Source organism: Ctenopharyngodon idella, chromosome 24, assembly GCF_019924925.1.
Source record: "Ctenopharyngodon idella isolate HZGC_01 chromosome 24, HZGC01, whole genome shotgun sequence".
In the NCBI taxonomy this organism is placed as follows: Eukaryota; Metazoa; Chordata; class Actinopteri; order Cypriniformes; family Xenocyprididae; genus Ctenopharyngodon; species Ctenopharyngodon idella.
The window spans coordinates 7,191,571-7,203,951 of NC_067243.1; the positions used below are offsets into that span (position 1 = coordinate 7,191,571).

General features: G+C 34.5%; 2 protein-coding genes across 2 annotated transcripts in view; both read right to left on the reverse strand.

Moving 5' to 3' along the window:
* ap4e1 (adaptor related protein complex 4 subunit epsilon 1) overlaps window positions 1–2,304 on the reverse strand; it is an 11,605-nt gene extending 9,301 nt beyond the window's left edge. Inside the window, exons 1-6 of the mRNA XM_051884030.1 lie at window positions 1,999–2,304; window positions 1,611–1,682; window positions 1,406–1,529; window positions 1,215–1,288; window positions 1,015–1,136; window positions 1–95 (exon numbers count right to left, since the gene is read on the reverse strand). The exon at window positions 1–95 is cut by the window's left edge and continues 65 nt beyond it. Of these exons, the coding sequence (XP_051739990.1) occupies window positions 1–95; window positions 1,015–1,136; window positions 1,215–1,288; window positions 1,406–1,529; window positions 1,611–1,682; window positions 1,999–2,127 (616 nt within the window). The 5' untranslated portion in view covers window positions 2,128–2,304. The remainder of the gene's footprint in view (window positions 96–1,014; window positions 1,137–1,214; window positions 1,289–1,405; window positions 1,530–1,610; window positions 1,683–1,998) is intronic.
* A 1,007-nt stretch (window positions 2,305–3,311) lies between these two features.
* On the reverse strand, window positions 3,312–11,781 carry gnb5a (guanine nucleotide binding protein (G protein), beta 5a). The gene is made up of 11 exons (XM_051884032.1): window positions 11,489–11,781; window positions 10,448–10,584; window positions 10,318–10,359; window positions 10,135–10,211; window positions 8,346–8,478; window positions 8,123–8,266; window positions 6,224–6,315; window positions 5,902–5,950; window positions 5,717–5,813; window positions 4,011–4,177; window positions 3,312–3,933 (listed from the first exon to the last, which is right to left on the reverse strand). The coding sequence occupies exons 1-11, from the start codon at window positions 11,604–11,606 to the stop codon at window positions 3,922–3,924; spliced, it is 1,068 nt and encodes a 355-aa protein (XP_051739992.1). The 5' UTR covers window positions 11,607–11,781; the 3' UTR covers window positions 3,312–3,921.
* Between the last annotated feature and the right edge of the window lie 600 nt (window positions 11,782–12,381).

A 12,381-nucleotide genomic window follows, 5' to 3' on the forward strand; every position in this document is an offset into this window, starting at 1 on the left:
CCTTACGGAACTTGGCGTGAATGTGCTGGACTTGATTCGGAGCGATGAGATAAAACTTATACAACGCCAGGACGGCTTTCCTCCGAATGATCTCCCTTGGACAGGAAAGAAAGACAAGAATATGAGTTATTATTAGACTGATCATCAAATTAAGCAGTATATTAATTTTACCAATATTCACACTTTTCTAATTAACTAGTTATGAGTCATTAATATTGCAACTTCTGATAAATCCATCAATTTGCTTTCAACAGGAAATAATGGCAGGTAAATTAAATAAATATTACTAAAATTAATATTAAAACATTAAAATATGTCATTTTTTTTGTAACAGATGATCATGCCTGAGTGAGATGTTACAGAAATGCTTCATATTTTAAATATTTACTTTTATTATCTGTAAACAATAACTGTTAGTTTAAAAGCAGAGATAAAACAAACAATAAAAAGCTTCTGCGTTGTGGTTATCGGACACTGTTGTTATCATGAATTAAAACTATTAAAAATTATGTTCATTGAAATAAAATAAAATATAAATATTAGATGAAAAACTTAAACTTAAAAAAATGTATTAATGGGAAATTAGTAATGTTGCTTGTCAAGTTTAAGTTAAAGTACTAAATTACTAAAAGTAATTAAAAATAAAATAAATTAAAGCTATATAGAAAAATATATATTAAAAAAATGACAATAAAAATAACATAAAAAATACTAAAATTAAAATAAAAACTAAAAATATAAAAAATAAAAGCTAAACTAAAACTGAAATAAAATAAATTTAATATTTTTTAAATAAAGATGACAAAAAAAAACATAAAATTACTAAAATTAAAAATATAAAAATAAAAGCTACTTGAAAATATTAATAACTACTTTATTAGTGTATAAAAATACTAAAATTACACTAGTTGCAGATGAACAGCCATATTTTATATTATATCTAAAAGGCTTTTAGATATTTTCTAAAAGCCGTATTAAATATATAAGTGTACTCTATGATTTCTGCTGGCTTACTTTGGATGTGACAGCTTGTCTTCTACCAGAGGAAGGACAGCAGGTATCATGTCTTTGGGGAACACCTGAGCTACAACAGTCAGCGCCATGCACGCTTCAATGAGGTTAGTGCTCTGAAGATCCTGCCACGTGTGTATGAGACGTTCAGTCAGACATTTCAAATAATAAGTTCAATCAAAATTAATAAGAAACAAGCTCACCCTTAAGACTGTGTTTACCAGCAACAACAGCAATTCATGGCCCTCACTGAGGAAAAGAGACACTGCGAGGTACCCTGAGACCACAAAAGAATACGATAAAATCTAAATAAGTCTTCACGAGTTCACACTTACATATAATTAGATAGAGTAAAGGTTATGTGTATTTGGTGTGCTGTCCGAGGGGAACGTACCCACTCTCTTCTCCAGGACGCTGCCCTGCTGGGCCAGTTTGATGGCATGAATGTAGGTGAAGGAGGCGTCGTAGCCCAGCATCTCACAGTACATGGCTCGCACCATGATCTCTCTCATCTGCTTCTGTAAGCACCAAAACACACGCTGGGGTCAAGTAATCAGCTTCTGAGCGACAGAAATGACGCTAATGTCTGTACGGCTCACCATGGTGGTGTTGGGAGACGACACCTGCTCTTTCATGGCTGACAGCTCCTGTTTCATGAGGTTCTCCTCCTCCTACAAACACACATTAAATAAGATAAAAAGCACTAAATTGCATTTTAATATGTGGTTGTTATAATAATAATAATAATATTTATTATTATATTATCATATAGTAAAAAATGTATTTGCAAAAATATTAATAAATTAAATAATTTACATTAGTAAATATAGATATTTACTGTATACTCTAATATATACTGTATACTTTAGATAAAGTATTATATGACACGACTGTCACTGCTTAACTTGTCAAATACCCTAATATATAAATGACATGTCAGTATCTACATCTATGCTTGTGTCTGTGATAAATATCGATTTTACTCACATGTTTAGATGTCAGTTCTGTGATGCTCTTGATTAGTTGTTTTAATCTGTTGGTGATTTTTGCAGCTCCAGTTTGAGAATCAAATAAACCCGGCAGAGCAGTGAGAGTTTTCTCCACAACATCACTCATTTTAGCACGACAACACAGACGATCAGATTATAAGACACAGCCGAGGCCCTACATAAAGATAAGTGCACTACAGCAGGAGAAATACCTATACAACACCTATACTACAGTCAAAACACGCCGTATGAAAACACAAACCATCATGACTAGACTTTCTCGCCGCCTACAGGAAGTAAGCTGCTGTTTTCATAATAAAAGTCCGACGAGTGGTTTTACTGTTAAAGGGATATTTCACCAAAATAATAAGTGATTATTTTAAATTAAATTATAAATAAAATTAATTGTTTCCCAAATTAAAATAATTGTTTTTTATACTTTCACTGTCAAATAAACATTTTTTCTTGACAAAACTATTATGCAGATTTTAAGCAGAATGAAATAGCAAAATTATAAAAATTTAGTGATTGAAAAAAAAATAATAATTTTTATAGTTAAATTGAAAATGAATAAGCGAAATAATTAGGGTCCCACGGAAGGAAAGATAATGGGTTTGGATGGAGTTTTAAATGATAACAGACTTCCCATTTTTAGATGAATTGTCTCTTTTTATTAACTCTACAAAACTCACTTTAACGATTAGGTTTGACCAAAGTCCCTTTCAAGGAAAGTTTGTTCACTTGGCGGCCATTTTTTGCAACGCCTCCGGGCAGCTATTTCAGGCATCCAAGACCAATTCCTATTTATTTGAATGGGGGAATCCTGAAATCTCAAAAACTGCTTGACGAACTCACAATTAAATAACATATTTCAAATCAGCAACAATAATATCCCATAAATGTTGTTTCTTAAGCTCAAATAGCATTAAAAAAGCTTATTTTTCAGGCTAGACGAGCCAATGCGCATGTGCAGTCATAAGAACCAGTATCAGGTTTCAATGGGAACCGTCCGGAGCTTCTAACGGCAGCTGTAGTGACGCAATGACTTTACCAATCAGCGATTGGCTCTTTTACTTATAGGGCGGGACGTATTCCGCCATATTGCGCGTTGCAGTTTCTCCCATTCATAAATAATATAGGAGTGAACCGTACCGTCTTTCTATATCTATAGTCTTTGGTTTTACTGAACAGTGATGCTAACATTACATATCAATAAACGGATAAGTAATAAATGTATTTCTTTAAATAAAACTAATCTAATATCAACAACAGGAACTTCATTAAGCATGAAATAAAGAGACACCAAATGGCTTTCAGTGTTTAAAATCCATTTATTTAGTTTATGTATATTGATATCTGTGTCCATATGACAACCTATATGATATTATGGTATATACACTTTGCTACAGTAAGAAAGAACAACTATAGTGGCATAATAATTAAATGACCATTATGAGTAAGAGAGTATAACTAAATCTGTTATCTTGCATATCAGATATAGTGTCCGCTAAACAATCTTTCCTGTTTCGCTCGTTAACAATGATTCAAGTCCTCACTCTGGTTAATAATCTTTGTTGACCCTCGACCTCATGCACAGACCTAAACAACATGGAATACATTTGTATTTTTTAGATTAATGTTTAAGATAAATTATTTCTTGGATCAAAGTTGGAATGTGTTCACACACGTTCATACACACAAACTAGAACAGAACGGGAGTTGCTGCCATAGAAACCATCCAAGGCCATCCCATAATACCAAGCACGGGCAAACGGAGTGACCGTGTCGAATAGAACTGGAAGTGGATGCACTACAGTCTGTCCGTATCATATACTCTACTGCACTCAACACACTATTAGAGTCTGCGGTTTCCTCGATTCCAGCCGCGCCGATAAAAGTGAGAAAGAGGTTCAGGCAACATTCAGGCCCAGATCTAGAGACAGAAAGACAAACTCTTTCATCACAATGTTTAATACACTTACACTGTATTAAGAAATGTTTTCCACTAACCCGTAATGTGTGATCCCAAGATCCCGAACAGAACGCTGTTCCGTCCGGAGAGACGCGGAGGGTGCTAACTCTGTTCTCATGTCCGAACAAGATGGACACGCGGGTGCCCTTTAAAACGTCCCATACGTTGATTGTGTAGTCATTGTAACCACCAAACAGCAGTCTCCCTGTCCAAAGATATTAGCAGAGCATAAACAACAAACTCCTGCCAAAAAGCAAATGAATCTTGGTCATTTTACTGAAGAGACATGAACAAACTCCATAGTGAATGAACTCATATATGTGTTTGTTTTAAAAATGTGCTTTGTTATGTGATGTTTTTGTTGACTGCACCATTAGGAGTGGAATGGAATGGAATTTTGGCATTTTGGGAATGGAGTAACAGCATATTTGCACACTTCACAGTAAATATGCTGCATACTATTTTTTAATATATAATCTGAACAAGCATGCACTATGCTAGGGGTTTTCAAACTGGAGCAAATAAATAATTAATAATATATTAATATTATTGTATTGTATATACAATTTATAATAATACTGTGTGTATATATATATATATATATATGTGTGTGTGTGTGTGTGTGTGTGTGTGTAAAAATAATATATATAATATTAATATATTTTTAAATTTTACATATACATTTTTACATATAAATTTAGCATATATTGAATAAGTAAAAATATATGTATGTATGCATGTATGTATATACAGTATATATAAAGAGTTAGTAAAAATATGTAGAAGTTAATATATAATATTAATATATTTATAAATGTTACATATACATATTTTACACATAAATTTCACATCTATATTGAATAAGTATTTTTTTCATACATAAAAATATATGTATGTATGTGTGTATATATATATATAAAATATTAAATTTCACATATTTTTACTAACTTACATATATATATATATATATATATATATACACTGTATATATACATGCATACATACAAATATTTTTACTTATTCAATATATGCAAAATTTCTATGTAAAACTGTATATATAAAATTTAAAAATATATTAATTTTATATATTAAATTTTACATATTATTTGATAACTTACTTTTTAATATATATATATATACATATATATAGTAAGTGTGTGTGTGTGTGTGTGTGTGCTAGTAATCCATCCCAAAAATGTCAAGATTAAAAATATATATCGAATTATACATTAGTATGGTTTCATTCTGGTTTCTAATTATTCTTTCTGAGGAATAATGAGATTAATTACAATTATTTTATAGTTATATTTTTTCAGGTTTATACAGTACATCTAAAAGTAATCTAATGATGGAAGAAAAATATGGTCAGTATAATATATAATAAATATTAATAATAATTGATATTTTAACAATTAAAAAAAAAAAAAAAAAAAAAAATATATATATATATATATATATATATATATATATTACAGTATAATTTAATATTATAATATTACAATACAATATTATATATATATATATATATATATATTTATATATATATATATATATATATATGTATTACTTCCAGTTCATTCATCACACTGGGCGAATTGCATTGTGGGATACAGTACACTGCACAGTGTGTTCTGGATAAGCACTGCACATTTTGCAAAAGCAATAGGTTATATGAGTCTAAAGTATACATAAAATATTACCAGTAATATGGTATTATAATATTCCAAACCGTATCACTGCTTACCGCTGAGGGAGAAATCCACACTAGAAGCTCCAAATATGATGCTCTCTTTGGAATAAATGGCCACCTCTCTGTCTGCCCTCAAGTCATAGAGACGACACTATAAACACATACAACAAGGACAAATTTAAATGCAGTTTTCATTATTTCAACACAGGAGGTATGAAAAATAACTAGGAAAGACTCACAGTGGCATCATCTGAGCCTGAAGCGAAAGCATCTCCGCTTGGATAGTACCTGCAGTGATAATAAAATATGAGCAGTCATGTGACCGTCTCGCTCAGTAAACATTAAACAATACTCGAAGCTGCAGCCAAAGTCCTTTTTAAGTCAGATCAGTCGACGGCCATAACATTAGCAGTGCTTCTTCAGTGCTTATACGGTCTCTTGTGACATTTTGAGTGTTTACACAGACTATAAATATTGACTAGGCCTTAAATGTCACTGAGCCCATTTTATGTTTTTTTATGCTCTATGACAAACATGAAGGGGGGAAAACAGGACACGTACCGCACGCTGTTGATGTCTGATTCATGAGTCTCAAAAGACTGGACACACTGTCCCGTGCGCAAGTCCCACACGCAGGCCTTCTTATCGCAGCCCTGAGAGACGTGAGAACATGCAGGTCACTGCACAGGCATGTTAACAGCTCCATTGTGCTCCTGTGTGTGTGTGTGTGTGTGTGAATGCTCTGTGTGTGTGTGTGTGTGTGAATGCTGTGTGTGTGTGGGGGGGATTGTTCCAGAATGTCCCAAGATGAACTCCTCGAGGGGATGACCAGATAAAAAGGTTAATAAAGTGACTAAATTTAGCTCTGATTCATATTTAAAAATACCCATAATCTACCCAATAATTCATCATCTAAAATACCTAGGCCTGGTTTCACAGACAGGGCTTAGATTAAACCAGGATTAGACCTTAGTTCTTAGTTTAGTGCTAGAGTGTTCTGTGTGGTTACTAAGGCATTGCTAGGATATTCTGGCTGGTTGCTAGGGTGTTGCTAGGTGGTTGTTAGAGTGTTCTGTGTGGTTGCAAAGGCATTGCTAGGATATTCTGGCTGGTTGCTAGGGCAATGCTAGGTAGTTGCTAGAGTGTTCTGTGTGGTTGCTAAGGCATTTCTAGGTTATTCTGGCTGGTTGCTAGGGCATTGCTAGGTGGTTGCTAGAGTGTTCTGTGTGGTTGCTAAGGCATTGCTAGGATATTCTGGGTGGTTGCTAGGGCGTTGCTAGGTGGTTCTAAGGCATTGCTAAGATGTTTTGGGTTGTTGCTAGAGTGTTCTGTTTGGTTACTAAAGCATTGCTATGATGTTCTGGCTGGTTGTTAGGGCATTGCTAGGTGGTTGCTAGAGTGTTCTGTGTGGTTGCTAAGGCATTGCTAGGATATTCTGGCTGGTTGCTAGGGCATTGCTAGTGTTCTATTTGGTTGCTAAAGCATCGCTAGGATGTTCTAGGTTGTTCTAAGGCATTGCTAAGAAGTTCTAGTTGGTTGCTAGAGTGTTCTGTGTGGTTGCTAAGGCATTGCTAGGATATTCTGGCTGGCTGTTAGGGTGTTGCTAGGTGGTTGCTAGAGTGTTCTGTGTGGTTGCTAAGGCATTGCTAGGATATTCTGGCTGGTTGCTAGGTGGTTGCTAGAGTGTTCTGTGTGGTTGCTAAAGCATTGCTAGGATATTCTGGCTGGTTGCTAGGGCATTGCTAGGTGGCTGCTAAAGTGTTCTGTGTGGTTGCTAAGGCATTGTTAGGGCATTGCTAGGTGGTTCTTAGGCATTGCTAAGATGTTCTAGGTGGTTGCTGGATCATTGCTATCATGTTTTGGATGGTTCCAAAGGGCATTTCTAGAACATTGCTTAATGGTTGCTAGGGGGTTGCCATGGCACTGCTATGCGGTTGCTAAGGTGCTTTGTTCGTGCAAAAGTCAGCACCCTGAAGCTAGGATGTTTTGGGTGGTTGGTAAGGGGTTCTGGGTGGTTGCTAGGGCATTGCTAGGGTAATCTGGGTGGTTGCTAAGGTGATCATAGTGGTTGCTAAGGTATTCTGAGTGGTTGCCACAGTATTGCTACATGATTGCTAAAGTGCTCTGTCTGTGCAAGAGTCACCACCTTGATGCTAGGGTGGTTGCTAGGACATTGTTAGTTGGTTGCTATGGTATTCTTAGTGGCTGCCATGGAAGGTTGTTAATCCATTGTTAAGACACCTGCAAGGAAAAGTAGCTGTTTTATACCAAAAATTGAGCCAGGGAGCTGAAGGAAAGGGAGTTGAAAAAGTAGGAGGGATGAATCAAGCGCAATAAGACCAAGAGCGTGCATTAAGAAAGTAAATAGGGACCATTTTGATCTCATGTTGACTTTCAGGTAATGTAAGGTAATGTGTGACGTTCATGGCGAGGGCCAGTGTTTAGGAGTGCTGCTCCCACCCCTGACACAAATGTGTTTCCGGTCTCAGAGGGGGCAAGGTCCAGACACAAAACATCAGCCGCGTGTCCATGGAAACTCTGCAGCATCTGACCGCTCTCCACATCCCAAAGAGCACACGTGCCGTCACCGCTAGACGTCAGGATCTACCGCAAACACAAAACACACGGCAGTCGGTATAATGCAAGACACCGTCTCGTTATTTCACCCTTTATTGAAGCATACCTGCATATCTGAGTTTGTAAAGCAGCATGCAGACAGGTAGTTGGTGTGCATGGCCACTGATTTCTTCTTGGCGGCAAGGTTTTCGTTCTTGTCCAGGGATAGAGGGTACACAGAGCACTTATTGTCCAGCCCACTGAGGAAAACAACAGTTAAGCAAGTAATAAGTCAACCATTATTCAATCGAAAGCTGAATAATAAAGAGAAAGATAGCAATCAAATTCCCACTAATATTAGCTTCATATTGTTTTTTCAAGCAAGGATATTTTGTATTTACTAAACTAAAGTGTGTAACATCTGCGCCAACTAGTGGCACCAAATGGAACTGCATAAAATATTATTTCCAAACATGTTGTTTCCTAATATTCTCTTCTGCCACTGTTAGTGTTATTTTAGTATTACGTATATACTTTTTTATAAATTTTAATAGTATTTAGAATCAGTAATTAGTAAACTAATGAAACTATTAATGATAATAACCCTGTCAGATTTGTTAAAGGGTTGGGATAAAAAAGTCAGACTTGGCTCCTTCGCAGTCAAAAATGACCGACTTAGGAAATGAATGTGGAATATAAAAAATTATAAATCCAAATCCACAATCTACATTTGATAAAAATAAGTATTAATGTTTAAAAACCACTAGAGAATTTATTTAATTATATAAATTTATAATTTATATAGAACTGTACAGGCATCTAGTGGTTACACCATGGCATTACATAAGTTTTTCTTTTTTTACTCCCACCAGATGGCACTAATCTACCTTCAAAAACTGGAAATAATTTAAAAACATATTAGAAAAAAAATTGTGTATTATTTTCAATGGGGAAAAATAGCTCATACAAATTGTAAACATATTGCATAGTATCATAAAATCCCCTCAAAATTCTAAATAATAATCAAAAAATATTGCATAAATAAAATACAACAAATACAATAATAACAAAAATGTATTGCATTTTAAGTCTTCGGTCACTTTTGACCACAAAGGAGCAAAGTGTGACCCTTAAACGAAGAGGGCCAGAGGGTTAATTATTTATTAAGTCTATTTATAAACGCATTCTATATATTTATCCAGAACTATTGTTACAATCATGACCCAAAAGCAAAGACAGCATTCAATCTTCAGAAAGTCCTTCAGAAAATGAAATATACTAAAACCGCCAGTAGGTGGCGGCAAATCATTGTCTTAATGAGTCAGTCATTGAATCATTCAGTAAAACGATTTATTCAAAATGGCTGATTCATTCAGGGACAGAGCAGAAGTGAGTGAGTCGTCGAGTCATTCATTAGAACGATTTGTTAAAAAAACGCGGATTTATTTAGTAACGAAACTATAACTGAACTCAGTTTCAAAGCTGAAACCACTCAATGCTGGCTGTTTGGAACTATTTTCTTTGGCAAAATAGAGGAAAAAGAGACAATATTGACAATATTGTGTTTAAAATATAAGTCACCTAATAGCTTATTAACTTTTATTGAAATAAAATCAATACCACATTTGCAAACGTGCTGATATTCGGGAAAACAGCACTTTTGCTCTTGTAATGTAGCTTATAAATATTAAAAACAAGAACTTATACAGAGACTTTTTCTTTGCACCATATCTTAGTTTTTGGAAGTTTTTTATTCTTTTGGAGGCATTTTTGCCCCGACCTTGTTCATTTCCAACTCTGGAGTATGTGCACTTTTCGAGCATAAGCAAAGGCCCCTTCTGTTTCGAGGCCCGTTGAAACTTACGTGAAACAAGTGAAACTTCTGCTCTTGATATAGAAAGGAGCCAGAGACTCACCCACAAGCCACTGCACATCCAGAGGGGGCGTAAGCACAGGCCATGACCCACGTACAGGGCATAGTCACTGCATGCTCCTGTCAAGACATTTAAAATAATGAGAATGGAGCAGTAAAATATGTAATTAAAAAACAATAAGGCTTGTAACAGAAGTTAAAGAAAAAAATGAACCACATTTTTCACCTTATTTGTTGTAAACGCATCCCATACAATCACCTTTCCATCCTAAAATACAGGAGAAAACGAAATAATTAATGATAAAATAATTGTATACAAAAATAGGCCTTGATACATTTTATGTTTATAGACTGACCTGAGATGAGCTGACGATTCTCCTCTTGTCTTTACACCAGTCCATACACAAGACTTTATTTCCATGGCCTTTCAGAGTTCGTCTGGTCTTCATGACAAACTGACCCAACGCCTCAATCTTCTCCGCCACTTGATGTACTGATTGAAAAAGTCACAATATTAATGGCATTTTGTTTATTTCCTGTTTTTATCCTTAATGAACCTGCCTGTATATTCCTACATCAACTAAAATTCGCTGGCAGTCATAATTGCCTCTTATCAAACCATTAGTGAACAAGCCTTTCAAAAAAAAAAAAAAAAGATAAATAATAAATGAACAAAAAAAAAAAAAAGTAATTAGTGGTGTCGAATTGATTAATCGCATCTAACATAAATGTTTGTAAATATATATGTGTATATATATATTTCCAAACTTTTATGTGACATGCGATTAATTGATTTGACAGCACTAACAATAATACATAAATAAAAATAATATATAACACAAAATAACAAAATAAAATTAAACAAACAAATAAATACATTTTATTTAAAAAAAAATACTATTTAGGTTTTTTTTTTTCAGATTTAGTTAATATAATAGTTAAATAATAATAATATGCCTACTGTAAATGAAAGCTAAATAAAATATTTAAGCAGAAATATTTTTAAAACTTAAAAAACGAATTAAAAAGGACAAAAACACATAATAACATTACTCAAACTTAAACTAAAATCAAAACCGAATATATACAAATAATACCTAATTCAAAATATTGATACTAGTCTATAAATCATACTAAAATAACACTGATTCTTAGTAATGACAGCCCTGTTTCTCAGAACATCATAATGTGATGCTGAACGGAAAATAAAACGCTCCCTCGCCACCTCCACCATTATCATCCTCATCACCTTTCTGAACACTAATCAGTTTATCTAAATGACTGATCGCTCCGATTTCCTCTTCAGGCTGATTCACGGTACACATCCAGGCACATAACGGCAGCTATGATCCTGACATATGTCTTCATTAAACACACATACGGTTCTCGGTTCTTACGCTCGACATCGTGCAGTTTGGCTCTCTCCTCCTCCAGCTTCGTCTTCAGCGTCTCGGACTCGGTTTTGAGCGTCGTCAGAGTGTCGCTTGGCTGCGCGTCCACCTCCTGCGCGGCCATTTCCACGAGAAAACACAAGGTTCGCGGAGGCGAGGAGTGTTTTGTTGGAGAGAGGAGAGCAGGGACACGGAGGAGAGCTTGGAGACGGAGCGCACGGATAGATGATGCAGCTGGCGTGACGTCGTGAGGGACGCGCACGTGCGCGCGCTCTCGCTCTCTTCAGCATCCGTCTGAACCCCCAGAGAGCCACTCGGATGTGCGTTATATCCTCCTGATGATCAATATTTGCGCTTTCTACATCTGCAAGGGCTTCACAAATCCCTGACTGGAAAATGTATTCTCTATAAATTCACTACTCCTTTTTATCAATCTCAGGATTTACCTCAAAATAACAAGAAAAAATATTAAACAAACTAATTTTACAATTATTTACCTTAATTTAAATATTTTATTATATTCTTTAAAAATTTGTTTAAAAAAGTGAAACCTATATGCAGGGCCATATTGTTATGTGACATTTTTATGACAACTAATATATATATAGAAAAAAAGATGTATTACTTAAATTTTAGTACTGGTAAAATTGGATGTACTGTATCTAATGTGATGATATATATATATATATATATATATGTGTGTGTGTGTGTGTGTGTGTGTGTGTGTGTGTGTGTGTTCTGATGATTTTTATTGCCTTATTAGATTATGGAGAATATGCAAATGAACATTGAAAATTAAAACTCAAAAGTAAAACATTACAGCAATGAATATATATATATATATATATATATATATATATATACATATATATACATATATATATGTAAACACAAACTTA